Source organism: Botryllus schlosseri, chromosome 8 (genome assembly GCF_051294905.1).
Source record: "Botryllus schlosseri isolate E-star chromosome 8, Bs_hap1, whole genome shotgun sequence".
Lineage (NCBI taxonomy): Eukaryota > Metazoa > Chordata > Ascidiacea > Stolidobranchia > Styelidae > Botryllus > Botryllus schlosseri.
In genome coordinates this window covers 12,199,896-12,216,800 of record NC_137243.1, presented here as the reverse complement: position 1 = coordinate 12,216,800, position 16,905 = coordinate 12,199,896, and the positions used below count along the sequence as shown (strand labels likewise).

The window sequence follows — 16,905 nt, the reverse complement described above, 5'->3', positions numbered from 1 at the left end:
AAACGCTACGCAGCATTCTTCTTCTAACAACTCTTGAATGATCAATTGATCACTTCAGTACACTATGGGGTAGGCGTAGTCAGTGTTGGTTCGGTATTTAAATATCACGGATGGTGGTGTATGTATTTGAAACTGGACTGATGTGACAGATTACTTACATATTACATTAGCCAATGTTCTGGTTCATTTTTCTAATAGGCCTACTCAGTACAATCATCACTTTTAGCATTCAGAACTGTTTTCGACTCTCTGGTTTTAATCTCAATTTTTATGATTTGATTACTTACTATACTGCAAGAACTAGGTGACGGCGGTTGGAAAATTGAAAGGTTAATAAAATCTATTCACAATGAAGATTTTGTTGTAATGTCTGTGGGATGCAAAAGTGATGTATACTGGATTACTAATATTATGATAATATCACAGTACAAGAATTGAGCTATTATTCGAAAATATGCTCAATAAATCTTGAATGGTTTTTAGGCAATATACACCAATCTAATTTGCATCAATTCTGCTATTTACTTGGACTTTCGTTTATTCATTTATTTTATCATGATATTATCACGTTTTATTTCCAATTTGTTACGGCCAATAACTAATGTCACATAGACATCGGAAAGTGATTTCAAAGTTACTTCTCTACTGTGGTGGCAGTTATCAACCATACGCAGTAATCGATTTATCTATTATTCTCAGGATAGACATATCAAATAGTTTCATTTATACGGCATATTGTCATTTATGGCATATTTATATGATTACTAGTAGGATTTGACATGAACTGAGGTGACAAAATTTTTATGTATCACATTTCTCAATGCTTCCCAGTGAGATGTTAATTTAGGAATTAGTGCGATTATTTTAAGCGAAACATATTTACAAACAATCTGCAAGACAATTTGATGTAGAGATGTCTCTTTATGAGTTTGGAAGATTCAGATCAATGCAGGTTTCTGTAAGTGGTTTGTGATTTAGCAAAGGGAGCATTGAACATGACTTTATTAACTTTATTAAAGTGGTGCGATGGTTAGGATGCCACAATGCAACATTTTGTTGTTGAATATTGCAAATGTTTCACTTCTCCAATGCTATGATGTTATTATAAACCTTTGTTTTAATAATACAGTTCCGAATATTGAATATTTTATCCTGTAGCTATTGTAAATAGAAATTTTATAACCGAGGAACTGCTTACGGAGCTGCTTTCGGAGGATGATCGAAAATCGACTGTTGCTTTTTGCAGTGTCAGTTTTGCTTTTTTCCACATCACGATTTGCATATGGTCTGGAGCCAAGTATGTTATAATTTTTATATGATTTAATTATATTGTTTCAATGGAAGAGGTCTGATGTCTTAGTTGGGATCCATGGCCGAACATAAACATCTAATTTACAATGGTAATTATAAACAAGAAATATTTCGAGACATATGGCATCTTGAATTCCATAAGTACACTATCAGTAGATGTAAGCAAGTGAAGTCTAGCCAAATATACATTCTGATTCCAGTAGTAGTAGTTCTATAAACTTACAACAAATTCAAATTTAGATTATGGATATAGTTTAAGTACGGTAATTGATTTGGTAATCGCCCATGTTAAATGTTACAATTACGTTAGGGCGTCGCTATGACTTGTGCAAGGTGACTGATATTCCTAAGCACATTCCATTATTGTGATATAGCAGCTATTTTGCTCCATGACTGTGCAAAACCAGCCATAAACTACTAATACATAATAGGTAGGGATGGTGTGAACGTGAGGTTCACTTTTGCGTTCTATATGTGGACCTCAGAAATTTTGAGGTTCAAGGTCACAAATGAACCTTGGTAGGTTCTGCACCTTTTTCATATATTGTTATTTTCCACGTCATTATAATATCTTTGGTTGAAATTCTTTGCATTTCAACTGCGGGCTATTATATGCATGTGCTGGCAGCATAAATAATCAACGCTAGACGAGCATGCACCTTACCAATCTCAAAAATTTTACTTGCTTTGTTACAAAAGTTTGCTCGAAATATCCAGTTTTCCATTTGTGGATGTTCAGGGACTCTGCTGTGAGCTTGATCCACAATCACACAACATCAAGAGCGAGATACGCTATATTTATGTATAGTCCGCGAATGATGCTTATTCTACCAATCAATGAAATTATGTAAAGAATACATCGTTGTCTAATGTAAAAAATCTAGCAGGCTATATGGGGTCAATTTTGATTTGATATGTTTATTGTATCATAAAAACCAAATCTGTGTGATTGGGGTGTTAGCTACTCCTGTATAACTTGTTAATGGGATAATATCGGTAGCAAGTATAGAAACCCGTTTTCACTCTGCTCAATATCAATGCAGCAATACTCAGACGCCAAATGTATTGTCCGGTCTGGCCTAAACATTTAGGCGTAAGCTTATATTCCCTTGCAAGTTCTCATCGAAATTGTTGGCCAAGCGACGGAAGACATTGAATTTATGGGATTATTATATCATTGGATTGCTCCAGTTGATAGCCTACATTTGGCGATGGTTAAAAAGTCAGTATGTACTTCAGCATTGCGGCATAAAGTGGCCCGAGTTGTCACTATAGGTATCGTGTACTTGTACATGGACATTGTACATTAATATATATGTAGGGTTGGAATTAGCAATATGACGTCATGAGGTTCACGTTCGCGTTCACACAGAACCTTTCAAAACGGTTAGCGTTCACACGAACCTGAACCTTTCAGAGGTTCACACCATCCCTAATAATAGGTTCCTTTGGAAAATGCTTAATTAGAAGTCTGGTAATTTTGAAGGTGACTGCCTGCAACACTACAACTGTGGTATTCTGCTTTTTACCAGCATACCAATATTGTGCTGACCTGAGCAAGGAATTTCTGAATAACAATTTTTATGGTCTCAACCAATGTTCCCTCTAATTTTTCACGAGTCTGCGCGCACTCACCAACTCACTGCGTGGTCCCTTGGACAACAGTGCTTAGTGATTAAAATATAAAAAGGTCATCACTTCTGCTTTCTTGTGCTCGCCACACGTTTTTCTGTGCGTGGCGATTTTAAAAGCAGTGTGCGGCCGTGAACGTGTGCAGCTCAGAGGGAACAGTGGTCTCAACCTAGGTTTGCGTTCAGGTCTTCCACAATGAAACTAGGCAGGGAACGCGCTACTATGCTATCATGCTCATACAAGTAGTACAAGTAGATCAAACTACTCGACTAGTAACAGTAAGGTATCAGTTTCATTAATAATTTTATAAATTCAAAACACCTGAACCACATTTCCTGGAAATTGTATATGGAGTCAATCATATTGATGAAAGGGAATGAACTGCAGTGACTGCTATCGACCACTTTGACATGAACAGTCATACGTTTTCAATTTGCGGTGGCAAGAAGACAAAAATTATAATCATCCATTGCTTTATGTATGTATTTTTTTTACCACATAAAAATATAATATATTGACGACATGTCACACATGTGGTAATGCCGATAGGAGAAGTGCACTGATCCTATTGCGCTCACATCACAGTTTTCAGTCATTCCATCAATAGCCTAGTGATTAAAAACAACTGCTATCTATCTATATGTCCATATACCAAATCATTCGCATTCAAGACCTCAGTGAGTGTGAAAATAGTGAGGCATTCAGAAGTAGCAATGAATTCAAAACAGAGTGTCATAATAGCCGGCCAATCAAGATAGAGATCGCGATATCTAGATAATCTCTAAACTTTGAGTGCTGTGATATGATAGGGAGTGGCAAAACACTGAAAACAGAGTAGCGTTACAGCTCAGTGGTTCCCAAATTTCCTTTTCACCTTTCCGAGGCTAGAATTAGTTAAGCATTGAGTCGCTTTTCTTTCACTTTGTGAACCCCTGTTATGTCGGGTCATTCAAAATATTCAAGGTAACCCAAACCTTGATCGTAAAAAAGCTAACCTTCACCCCAACTATAATCCATTTAAATTGACCTCGCCCCAAACCCTAACAGAAGCTAACCGTACCTGTAACCCAATCCAAGTCGAATTCTGATTCGTTAGTTTGAATAACTCGCTATTTTGAATACGGTACCTCGTTATTGTGACTATTGCTGTTTTCGAGATTACTATTTTACCCATATATCGTAAAATATTATTGATATAGTGCGTCTTTTCTCATAATGTTGAAAACCCTGAAAGATCCTCATTTATGTTCAGATTGGTCTGAAAACATCAATATCAGAACAGTGTGTGAAAATGTGAAGGCTGGTGAAGAGGCTTACGTAATGAGTGCCACTGGCCCAACCATTGTATATTCAATCTCTAATGTGGATTCTGTGAACTTTGAAATGTGTCCGGATAATGGCGCAAGTACTGGTCGTGTTTGTGCAAAAGAAGATCTTAACCGCGAGGTATCTGAGATTTGTTTGTTTTCTGCAGGGCTGTGAAGTTGGTTCACTTTACTACCCACTCCATCTCCGACTTCAGACATTTTCAATATAGCCCACCAACTCCAACTCCGACTCAGGAAACTTTAAAAACGCCGTTTTGTACTATTTTCTTCACCAAATTTGGAGTACAACATTCCTGTAAATCCACTCTACCTATGTGTACCTTGATAACTTCTGGAAATGCAATGGCAATTTTTAGTAGCATTTGAGAACATACGGCTCGATTTTAAAGCAGTTGGAGCATTTTAACATATTCTGACTCCGGTGTTACAAAATTTCTGTGACTCCTACTCCAGGTCCATCTAGAGCAGGGGTCACCAACTCGCATGTAGCCTACCAGAACACATTCTGGACGAAATTAGGTTATAGAAACTGTGTATCGCGTAACGCAGGAGTATCATAGAACTTTTGCTGTTCGATATAGCTTGGTTTTTATGGCTGACGGCTCCTACCAAGTTGGAAAATTGCCCCTTTTCGGAAATTGGCAAATTTTGAGTTTGTGACCCCTGATCTTGAGGAAATTTGATAAGACTGTAACTGCGACTCCCGACTCGGCAGCAGTCGTTGTCTCTCACTTGCATGTTTTCCTGTTGGAGCTTTGACTGTGAAAACTTCCTTGAATGCTGATTGATGTCATTGACAACTATCCAGAGTATTCTTACATCAAGGTTGTAATAGAAAAGCTATTGCGTATGAATATCTGTCTAGTGTCTAGCTAGTACTATTCTAATAGGTTCATAAAATATTCTATTGTCTAGAACTAGATCGAGGGTTCCCAACCTTTTGTATACTGTGGCCCCTTTTGAAAAAGTTCAATAATCAGTCGTCCCTCTGTTTTTTCAACCTACGGAAAAAATGAAAATAATTATTTTATTTAGAAACTGGTTTATACCTTAACCGATAGATGTAAATAGAATGCACAACGAACGTGATACCAGTAGTAGGCTACATAAATTATTTATCACATATCCATTTAATGTTACGGTTGAGCTTGTTTTTGCTCTGTCAATGTCTTAATTGCTGGTTTAGTGATCGGAAGAGTCAGCTACATGTCATATTAAATGTCCATGACACTACTCTGCTTAGTCTTCAGAACGAGCGTTGTTGAAAAGCGACATTGAAAATGATATGTTGATGGAAAATACAACAGCAATGATATGAAAATTTGCTGTACTATCACTGTAATGTGCCCACAGGGTGGGAACCCCATGTCTATATGTATTTGAGCGTAGTGTGTGCTGAATACTTGATTAATATTATACTCTCGAATGAATTCGGACCATTTCCTTCCATTACAAGTTGATGAAAGTTTCGGAGCTCTGAAAGCCTGAGAGAGAAAAATGGATTGTTTTTTAGTCTTCAATAGGCAGATTTTTTAAATTAAGCGTGTCAAACTATAGATAACTGATATACGGATAGGGATAGGTGCACAGCACGTGACTCCCGCTTGGATCCCGAATGAGGTTTACTGCTAAGCAATGTAAAAGCAGCATAATTTGTAGTTCTATAGCTGGCGACCCGAGCGCTCAAATTGAATAAAGTTGATATCAGTCGAAAGCTACTGTCGCGCTGATCACTAAAATGTACATTAAAATCTGATCAGGGCAATGAAACCACCCTGAAATAGCCCTCAAAATCTGGAAATCGGCATTGTTCGTAAAAATGGTAGAGACATGAAGGTCATTGTTATGCTCATTGTACTGCGTCGGTGCAATTGTTCAGAACAATGCCGATTTTCAAATTTAGAAGGTTATTTCGAGCTGGTTCAATTCCCTGGACCCGATTTATACTATATTTTCGGAATTATCGCGACAGTAGCTTTCCAATGATATCAACTTTATTCAATTTGAGCGCTCGGGTTGCCAGCTTTAGGACTACCAATTATACTGCTCTTACCATTGCTCAGCAGTAAACCTCTTGGCGTCCAAGTGCGATGACTCGAGTTGCGCATCTATCCATAAGTTAGTAATCTATACATAGTCAAACACTATTGTAGATTATACAACAAATAATGCTCTGGTATCGGAGGAAACTATACAGTATTTGCATCATTCTATGGTGATTTAAATTGCTAATTTAAGGTCTGACCAACTACCTTTAGTCTTCATTGAGGATTTTCTTCATGTCGCAATGATCAAGTAGAGAAAATTATGCGCTTCAAATACAATTTTGGTAATATTAGGGCAATCTAAATATAATGTTCCATGGCTTTACCATCTAAGCCGGTAGAGTAATGTTCATCGCCACACAATCTGAAAAGTGATATATGGGATAGGAAAACGTAACTCTATGATTAGGGGGGGTTAGTTGATCCCTAGCATGTTCCAAGTTTGAGGGTGGAGCCCAATTCTTTTCCTCAACTAAGTACTACTCAAATGCGTATCTCCACTCAACTAAGTATCGATCGATACTCAACGTTAAGTGCGCGCCAATTCTCTCTGCTTAGTTAAGTATCGATTTCACGCTGTCATTTTCCAAAATTGCGTTGCCAGATTTTTTTGGCCTTGAACTAGTCACGCATGGACGATTTTGTCATGACAACGAGACGGTTTTCTTGCTATTTCGTCCCAAAACCTATGTAGACGTCGCTCTCACTGCTTTACCTCATCCAGACCATTTGTAGATTGCCCAATAGAAATATTAGTAATCTTTGAAGGTACCAAGAACTTCCTATGCCCCACAGAAGTTTCACAGCAGGCGAACACGTAAGTGTAGGCCTGAAAGAACAAAAGAATGAATCACTATCGTGAAAACAAATTGAAAAATTAACATATTTCCTGGATTTCTTTCCAATTGAAGCTCCTCTTTTGAACCATTTGCTTTGCCCCTGTACCATTCAACTTCCGAAATACCCAGACCCACCCGACATTTTCCCCCTTAAATATTCAGTATTTCTTGTTTCCAGTAGCTTATTGCTGCTATCGTCTAGATTGGCTTGAAGGTTTGTCACTCCATCCCACACTGATATTACCAGGAACTCTATCAGCTGAGGTTAATCATGGGGGTCTGTTCAAGATGTCTGTTCAGCTGATCTATTTAATTGTGGGAAGAGCATGCGTAAAGTACCAGTAGCGTTAAACTCGAGTGCTAGCAGCAGCACAAAACTTGTCGGTTTTGCTCGACGATCGCAATATCCTATGTCGTCATTTCTGTGTCTATAAATTTCAAAACGCAGTTGACATGAAATTTGTATAATAAAATCATATTGAACAAAATCCACCCAAGTGCGATCTCACTCCTTCACTTGACAGAACTTGATGCTAGCGCATTAAGACTGCAGAAGTTACCATTCCGGTATACCGAGATATGCCGTACTACAAGAAGTCGAAAGGGTACACAAGATAATTACAAATACAATTTTAAACACAACATCCGTCCAAGCGCCACTGATTTCATTCGCTCGGCAGAACCTCACTCCTCACATCACGAAATAGCGTTTTACCCATATACGACAGTACCGGTACTCCTGTATTTGGCGGGTGTTGCCTGCAGTAGGCTGCTCGACCTTGAAAATTGACACTTAAGTCTGGTGCTGCGCTGACTTAGATTTGAGTGCCGATTCGGACGCATTTGAGTGCGAGTATACTTTTTGACGCGAGTCAAGTATCGAAATCGTTGCTGAGTAGAGAATCGTTACTGAGTAGAAGAATTGGCCTCGGCCCTGAGTTTTTCATCTGGTTTTCATGGATATGTGAAACTGGTTCTTGTGCCGAAGGAGTCCATCGACTGCTGTGAGAATTGTTTATATGGATTGTGTCAAATCTTGTCTAAATTGGAATAGAAATGTATTTCAACAGTCAAATGTGACTTCAAACATGTTTTGCGATACCTGTTCTATTTACAGACTGTCGCTTCCTATGAGGTAACCGAAGTTGCTGCTGATGCTGACAATGTGAATGACAAGGTGCGTAAATCTGAAATTGAAAGAGCTTCTTGGAGGTACAGAACTTCAATATACAATTGAATAGTATACTCATATTGAAATGAACCCGAATATTTTCGGCTGCCACTCGTCAGGGGTAATCGTCAGCAACTAGTAGAGAATTGGAAAGAACATTGTATATCAACAACCGTATCTCGAAATACGACGTCACCAGCATGAAATGAGATCTCAAATAAGAGAGCAGTCAATGTACTATTTTAAGATGGTACACGAACTCCTTTTGTTGACAAAGCTTGGGCTGATGTATTTTCATCTGAAATTGTAAATTACAAATTTTTGCTCCCGATCCTAGCAAAGGAGTATCTTCGCTGCAATCCCTAGCTTCATGATTTATGCACATTTAACCGTGGTAATGTTTGAAATTATGATTTATAAGTCGAAATAGCTACTCCACATTCTAGAGCTATTTTTGCATGTGGCTGTATTTGTTTGACGATGGTATTTGATTAGAATCGAGATTACTTGGTAATCAATTATGGTATATGTATACCGTAAAGGTCACAAGCCTACTATGCAGGGAAGGGTGGAAAATTACGGCCGCAAGCAACAACATGGAATATTATTTTTAATTTTGTGAAAAATATTTCGCGAGCCACATGCAGCTCTTTCAGCCTTTGATGGCAGCTCTTTAATGATTGCACGCATGCACATGCGTTTCGCCATTCTGCTAGAGGTTTACCTCGATAAATCGATGCATTTTATCGGGTATTAACAATATGCGTGTTGTTTACGTGTTGTTTCTTTCCTTATGGTATACTCAAGACTTGGAAAATTTAGGCAAAGGTGGCACTACAGGGTTAGAAATTTCCAATTGAACTCTTGAATCGAGTTCAGAAACGCTTCGCCAGAAATAATGAGTGCAATGGTGAATATGGCTCTTCCATTTGTATTGCAAAGGCTTAACAATAACTGCAGTTTAGCCAAGAAAATGCCGCTGAGATTTCCAAGCTGAAATCTTCACATCAGCACTTGAAGGAACTGCTCCGCACTGATTAAACGTCATATCAGCCTGACAAATTTAGATTCTCAATGCGACATATGGCTAAAACGTTTTCCCATCCCTGCTGTGGAGGATATTATCAATAAAGTCACAGCTAGTATTATTAGAATGTATCATGAGTCTGATTTTTTTGCTTTCAACAGATTCAAAGAACAATCAATGTGAACCTGCAAGACGAAAACGACAATGAGCCAATTTTTCAAGGCTTACCATACATATTTTATCTCCATGAAGTATTGCACTTTGTCTCATTTATGTCTTAATCAGATGAATTCTGTATCATTTGCATGGATCTTTGTACATGCCGTTAGATTAGTAGATTGCAGTTCGCTAGAATAAACTTATAATGATCTAATATTACGTTCAATAATAAAATACATATAAATATTTGAATCGCAGTAAACTGAATGAAAATTAAAAATTCACACAGAAAATGATGCTCACATATGAATATTCATAAATACTGATACACAAAATATTTACCGGTAGTCATTATTGGGATGTTCGCTGAGTTATAGAGTGGAATAGGCAATTCGCATCAGCTATTTCAAACGGATTCGAATAATTTTTTAAGAACTACTATTCGAATCATGACCGTATTCATTCATCAGACACCCGAATTTTGAAGTAGACCCAGTACCGGTATTTTCGCTTCATTATTTGGAGTGAATATTAAAAAAGAGCGATTCGATCTTTGTGTGGATATTCAAGTCTGATTGTAATCTGCTAAGATTCGATTACCCCCGTCCCAGTCATGAAGCAATGAATTTAGCATCATTAAAATCTGATAAAGTAGCCTGCACATAACCAGACAAATATATAACTTGCTCATTTATGTACAAATCAATCGTGATACTTTAATATCTGTTTTACTGTTCTATCCTGTATAGTAAAATATCTATTAACCAGTAACAAGCATTGCTGAATTAATCTCAGGGTTCAGAAGCTGGCACTGTAGCTGGGCAAGTGGACGCCACAGATGCCGACCAGCAATTTGCGAGCAATGTTGACATGTTCCTACAAGTGAGTCTTGCGTTATATCGAAAAATTCCAAATGCATTTGCAGAATGCAGAATGTAGAATCATATATACCCGTAATTGCCCACTTCTGAAGCGAATTGCATGTTTGGTAATCAACATTCGGTGAGTAATGTAAATCCGTTGGATGACCTTGTCAATGTTATGGTGACTCCAAATAATTGTGAGGTGAAACTGTAAGTGATGAATATTTTAAAAATATTTCAGGAAGACAGGGGTGTTCTCGAACTTACTTCAAACACTGCTGTACCGACAAATGTGGTCATTACCGAAACATTAGATTATGAAAAAAGTCCGATTTATATTGGCGTCCTTACTGCCAAGGTAAGATGTCTTATTGGTATGCATTAAATATGGTGATATTAATATAACAGAATCTTAGTCATTTTATTTCGCACTGGCTGGTGGGTGTCTGATTCCATAGACTACTTCAAGTCGCTTCGACACCTTCCTATCTTTTCATTGTGTCGCATTTTGTGGTGTATTGAATTGATAAAAATTGCTAATAAACCAATGATGAAGCCGTTTTTTTACTGATCTCTGAAACAAAGTTTCTCATCGACCGTTGGTTGATTCGCAAGTTTAGTTTGGCTATAGATCGGGGTTTCTCAACCTTTTTGACCATGTGGACCGGTAAAACTCCAAAACAAATGTTGTGGTCTGGTGAACCTTCAAAAACCGAAATTCACCCTAAATTTAATGAAGACAAACGCATGCAACTTAGTTGATGCTTTTTTGATGGTAGATATTTATACGTGGTTCTATTGATATTTCTGCAAGTCGAAGCTCGCAAAGTAGGCCTAATGATTGTAATTGTTCGGTGTCTTTTAAAGGAAATGAGACTTGGATATTTGCTATAGCCTCTATTATACTGCCCTCGCTTAATTGGACTGTCGGAATTTAACGAAATCAGTTTAAAAGTCTCAGTAGCCTTCCCATATAACTTGTCTGAAATGATTAGTAGGCTACTTTTAAACAGTTTTTTTTAACACTTAAAATATTGTGACGCGCACCCAAAGTAGACCATGAACTCTCTGTTGAGACGCCATACAAAATACGTCCCACACTTGTGAATAAATTTAAAATTTGATGTTTTATTTCTCTAATTAATGGAAAAGCGCCCAACTACCTGCATTTTTTAATTTAAATATAGAAATCGAATATATCTGGTGGTCCAGCAGAAAACTTACCACAGACCGGCAGTTGAAAACCACTGCTATAGATTGCTAATTTACGGATGGATACGCAATTCAGTCGTCACGCTTGAATACCAAGAGAGGTCTACTGCTGAGCCAGCTAAAAGCAACATAATTGGTAGTCCTATAGCTGGCAACCCGAACGCTCAAATTTTATAAAACTGGTATTAATCGAAATGTAGTGTTGTACTGATTCCGAAAATACAGATTAAAATCTGGTCGGGGCAATAGACATCAAAGCTGTTTGTTCCTAACAACCGAAGCGTCACAACACAATGACCATAATAATGATCAATTATGTCGATCGATTGTTCGGAGCAATGATGATTTTCAGACTTTGACAGCTATTTCGGGGTGGTTCCATTACCCTGACCATATCTTAATTTGTATTTTCGGAGTCAGTGCAACACTGGCGTTCGATCAAGACCAGTATAATTAAATTTGAGCGCTCAGGTCCCCAGCTACAGGACTACCAAGTATACTGCTATTAGCTGGCTCAGCAGTGGACCTCCCTTGGGATTCAAGCATGATGAGTGATGACTGAATTGCGCATCTATCTGTAAGTTAGTAATCTACAGTTTGACAATTGCTTGTGTTTCTTGAAAACCGCATGTGAATAATTATTTTTTTAATATAGGATAGGGGAGATGTATCTGTTGAATGTGGGGACCTTAAAAGTCTATCAGCCGAAACAGCTGTCTATCTCAATGTGTATGACGGTCCTGATACCCCACCCGAATTCACTTCACGTCAATATTCCGGATCTGTAGAAGAAAATGCCGACGATGTAAGATGTTTGCTCTTCTGCTTGTATGTATTTCTTTGCTCCAAGTAGATGCGCCCTGTTAGTGACGCAGGTTCCACTTGACAATTTTATTACAATAGGTGATGTAATTTTTTAGCGTTTAACAGAAAGGATGTTTTGAATTAATCTATTGGGGTTGCCAACCGGTGGTATGTGTACCGCCGGACTTATGTGGGAACTTTCTACTGTGTCACGTCAAGAATTTTAAGAAATAATAATTAGGGTAAGATAGACATGCAGCCACTTTTCTTCCTACCAGGTGTATTGATTCTCTGAACAGCATTCATATGTGCAGGCTACCATTTTGTGACATTTGTGACATCCTTATTGCTATTGCTAAGTAAGTTTGTAAGTTCGGTTAAATCTGCTCACTGGGTTGATTTTGAAACCAACTAGATTTCCAGGTTGTAATAGCAGATACATGTAAGCTAAGAACCTTGCATTAGGTGTGCCAGAAGTCCGCTTGGTGAGCTTGGTGTGAAGAGGTTTAAAAGTAACTGAGGTAGTGTTTTGTTGAGGTTTAGGCTGTAAGGAGGCTGGTGTATAATCCTCCAACTCCAAACTATGAGTTGACTGCAATGCAAAAAAATAAGGAATGTTTGAATGTGAATGTGATGTTTGTAAAGTCGTTTCATTTCAATTCGTTTTGAATCAAGTCTGTCTGTGACTTGTTGATATGCAGGAGCAGATGAACAGTGTCAGGTGGTTTATGATCAGAAAGTGGTCGAGAACCGTTAGTCCACGTTACTGAAGAAAGTGAAAAGACCTCTTTAGTATGCTCTCATATGTTTAGCACAGTCATTTCAGATATCATGATTGCAGATAAAATGAGATCCCAGTTAGACTGTACTGATATTGACATTGAAACCTAAATTTCATATCTTGCATGTTCAGTCAACCGAACTGTTGACCGTCGAGGCTAATGACGGAGATTATGGACTGCGATGGGCTATCAAGTATACACTGTCCAATTATGATGACATCTTTTCGATCGGCAATGAATCCGGGATACTAGCTGTGAGAGATGGCAGCAAAATTGATAGGGAATCCGATGGAGTGTCCGATGGGTTTTATACCCTGAATGTAACAGTAAGATATTGTCAACATTGATTTACTTCATTTATTGGTATTTATGCTATAGTGACGTCTCATAGAGTCATAGTAAATAATCCTATAACATCGTATTAACAATACAAAGCCTTGATTTCTCTAGAATTAGGTACATTGTACAATGCAATCAAAAGTTAAATTTTTATGTAGCGTTTATGACAACTGCAAATACATCACAGACACCCTGACACAGCTGATACACCTGAGATGGAATGAGATAATAATTGTTGTGTAAACTATAAAGTAATGAAATCTTAGTTTGGTTCAATGTGAATATCTAAGTATGTAATTTATAGAATAGGTTCAACGAGTTGGTATTGTGTGCTTGTTCCAGCCTGCCTCTAATTCTTTGTATATTTGCTATGTTTAAGCCAAGTCAATGGAAATATTAGAACTCGGATCTGCTTAAAAATATTTGTCTACAAGTCTGTGTCACTGGTTTTTGCTCATTTCACTAATCCACACACATGCAGAGCTTGGATTTCCTCTATAATAAATCCTCAATCACGTGCCACACGATACCCAATTCGAATAATGAGTTATTGTATGTTTGATAAAAAATCACTTTATGTGCAAAATGTGTTGATCGTCGCATACGAATTCAATTTTTTTCCATCTTCAATGCGTCTCAAATTGTTCATGAGCATTAGTCGGATATCGGCCATTCATATGTTTCAGTGACTAAAACCTCTACGACACAAATGTTCGCTGTGGTGTTTTCATATCACGACTACTTCAGCAGTACATATGGTCAACAGCTTAATGATTACCAAATCCAACTTTTTGAAGTGAAAAGTTTCTATGATTACAAGTAAAATTGTCATCACAACCAGAAGGAAGAGTCGTGAGACGTCGTTTATTGAAGTATTACAACCCAATACATGAGTTGCAGGGATGTGCTACGTAATTTTGTGGCATGCAATACAATTATTGGTTCCCATTTTACGATCAATTCCACAGTTGCAAATTACACTTGGCGGTTTTGATACTGCCTGAATTTATTTCTGAAGCCCTCTCGATGTGTTCCAGGCTACTGAAATAAAACCAGGGGACTTCTCAGAACCGGCGTTCGATGACTTTCCTGGCCCGCAATCTAGTAGTGTCATCGTGACAATTTTTGTGGAAGATATCAATGACAACGGACCGGTATTTTACAGGTACGTTATGCCGAATATAGTATAATCTCCAATCCAATAGTCTTTGATTAAGTTGCATTTTGGGGATGTGATCGTATTTGCAGTCGGTTATTACAGTGGCCGGCAACCTCTGGTCTGTGCACTGGAGCCGGTCCGCGAGGAGTTCAGAATTGTAGTGGTCAAGATCAGACCACTATATTCATGTCAATCTCTTTAATCGATGAATGTGTGTTACTGGCATTGGCATATGCAGGGGGTGTGTCCAAACACTCCAGGATCTAATACTCTTTTTGAACCCTGTTAGCCTGAAAGTTACTTTTAATACGACGACTCGGCCAATGTTTTGGATGAAGCTATTGCCGAAAGGCTCTATCCTTCTCATAAGAGTTATTTGTGTCATCCTACTTACGTGAGTCTGGATTTTCGGTAATGTCAGCAACAAAGATTGGATCTTACATTAACCTACCATTACTCATCCAGAATGTACAGAACTATTTTCCAAATGCACAATAATGAACTGATCTATCTGAAAATCCTACTTATATTGCTTGAATTTCAGTGACCCTACTTTTCAAAGCCCGACAGCCAGATACAATATTACCATCAGTGAAAGCACCAGAGGCACAATCCCTGATTTATTGATTTATGTGAAAGATAACGACCAAGTGAGAAAGTCAAATTTCGGAATGATATTAAATGATAACTGGAACTCTTTTTACCTTGAACCATTTGCTTCTTCAGCGAGACAATGCTGCATTTGATCTGGTAATCATCGGTGACGATGGGCGGTATTTTGAATTATCATCCGAAAAGGTTATATCCGAAGCCAGTCTTTCGTTGAAAGTCAAAAGTGATGAAGAATTGGATTATGAAACAAAAAGAAATCTCAATTTTGAAGTCAGTAGATCATTATCATTTCAATCCTAACTTGATATATGCTTATTATAGCTTTGAGATATGAGTGCTTACATAATACATAGATATTTTTGTTTTTCATTCCTTATGTAAACTTAATCTTGAAGGAATTGCAGTTGATTTTCTGTGCCAATCACGACTCGTTGTAAATCAAGGAAAACCAGGTGTCATGATTGCTATAATTGTTGAATATAACCATTCAGATATCAGCGAAAGATGTCGACAATCTTATTATGAGTACGATACAAATGCTTATTACTTTAACGGATGAAAATGACAATTCTCCAAATTTCATCACAACTAATGTCGAAGTAGACATCCCTGAGCATTCGAAATCGGATTACATGGTCACGGTTATCAAGGTATGTGTTGCAGATTAATTTGTGCTGATGTGTGTTGTTAATGTTAGATGTATATTTCACATCGATTACATAATTTACACACCGGTTGTTAAATAATTCTAGTTATATATTTATCTGACTGCATATTTCGTGTGTGGACAACGGGACAATGGATATTGGAGCATGCGTCACTCTAGCTCAGGGTTGGTCAAACTACGGCCCACGGGCCGCATGCGGCCCGCAACATCATTCTGTGGGGCTCGCGAGTATCCATAGAAACTTTTTAAAAATATTGTTAAAATACTTACCAAAAATCGAATTAATGCAGGGACCTGATTAAACTTTTTCTTAGTATATTTCACCGTGATAATTTAAAGACAGTGGTTCTCAAACTGGGGAGCGCGCCCCTCTTGCGTGAAAGCATCTGAGGGGGGCGCAAAGCTGAGCTCAACCGAAATTTTTTTCGCTCTTCGCGGCATTTGCATCCCACTTCCCACATCCCGTTGTCATTCACTTCGTAATTATTGCTCTGCATCTAGTCTGAATTTCATATTTAAAAATCTATCATCCACAGTCGTAACCTCCATGCTATCAAACTATCCGTTAAGTTTGCTTGCATCCTGGTTGCGTTTTGTGATATGAGGATAAGGGGGGGGGGGGGCAAAATCTTTCACCATCGTAAGGGGGGCATGTCTTAAAAAGTCAGGGAACCACTGTTCTAAGGTAAATACTTTTTATATTATTTTTTATGTTTAATTTCTGACGCGACAGCCCAATCTCAAGGCCCAGGCAATTTGAAAGGTTTCAACTGCTAAACATCACAGAAATCCTAAGTGAGATTGACATAATTCGGATCAAGAGTGATATTTCAGATTGGCCACTCCAGTTGTAATTATTTCAGTGATGTGCTTAAAAAAAACGAGTCACGCGTGTCTTAGGAAGATTTGTTCTCGGTACGCGTAGAATAGGGGTATTTATATTTTATCTACGCGT

General features: G+C 38.0%; 1 protein-coding gene across 2 annotated transcripts in view; it reads left to right on the top strand.

The window, feature by feature from the left end:
• The first annotated feature begins 1,122 nt into the window (after positions 1-1,122).
• LOC145445383 (cadherin-related family member 2-like) overlaps positions 1,123-16,905 on the top strand; it is a 48,267-nt gene continuing 32,484 nt past the window's right edge. The window contains exons 1-12 of one of the 2 annotated variants that reach the window (XR_013916986.1): positions 1,123-1,297; positions 4,196-4,389; positions 8,273-8,332; positions 9,515-9,604; positions 10,308-10,394; positions 10,617-10,733; positions 12,243-12,392; positions 13,305-13,499; positions 14,550-14,677; positions 15,216-15,321; positions 15,398-15,553; positions 15,775-15,933. Coding sequence is in view for 1 of the 2 variants with exons in the window: in XM_080323573.1 (XP_080179699.1) it covers positions 1,216-1,297; positions 4,196-4,389; positions 8,273-8,332; positions 9,515-9,604; positions 10,308-10,394; positions 10,617-10,733; positions 12,243-12,392; positions 13,305-13,499; positions 14,550-14,677; positions 15,216-15,321; positions 15,398-15,553; positions 15,775-15,933 (1,524 nt within the window). In the remaining variant the exon portion in view is untranslated. The remainder of the gene's footprint in view (positions 1,298-4,195; positions 4,390-8,272; positions 8,333-9,514; positions 9,605-10,307; positions 10,395-10,616; positions 10,734-12,242; positions 12,393-13,304; positions 13,500-14,549; positions 14,678-15,215; positions 15,322-15,397; positions 15,554-15,774; positions 15,934-16,905) is intronic. The other variant, XM_080323573.1, reaches the window with a different exon arrangement.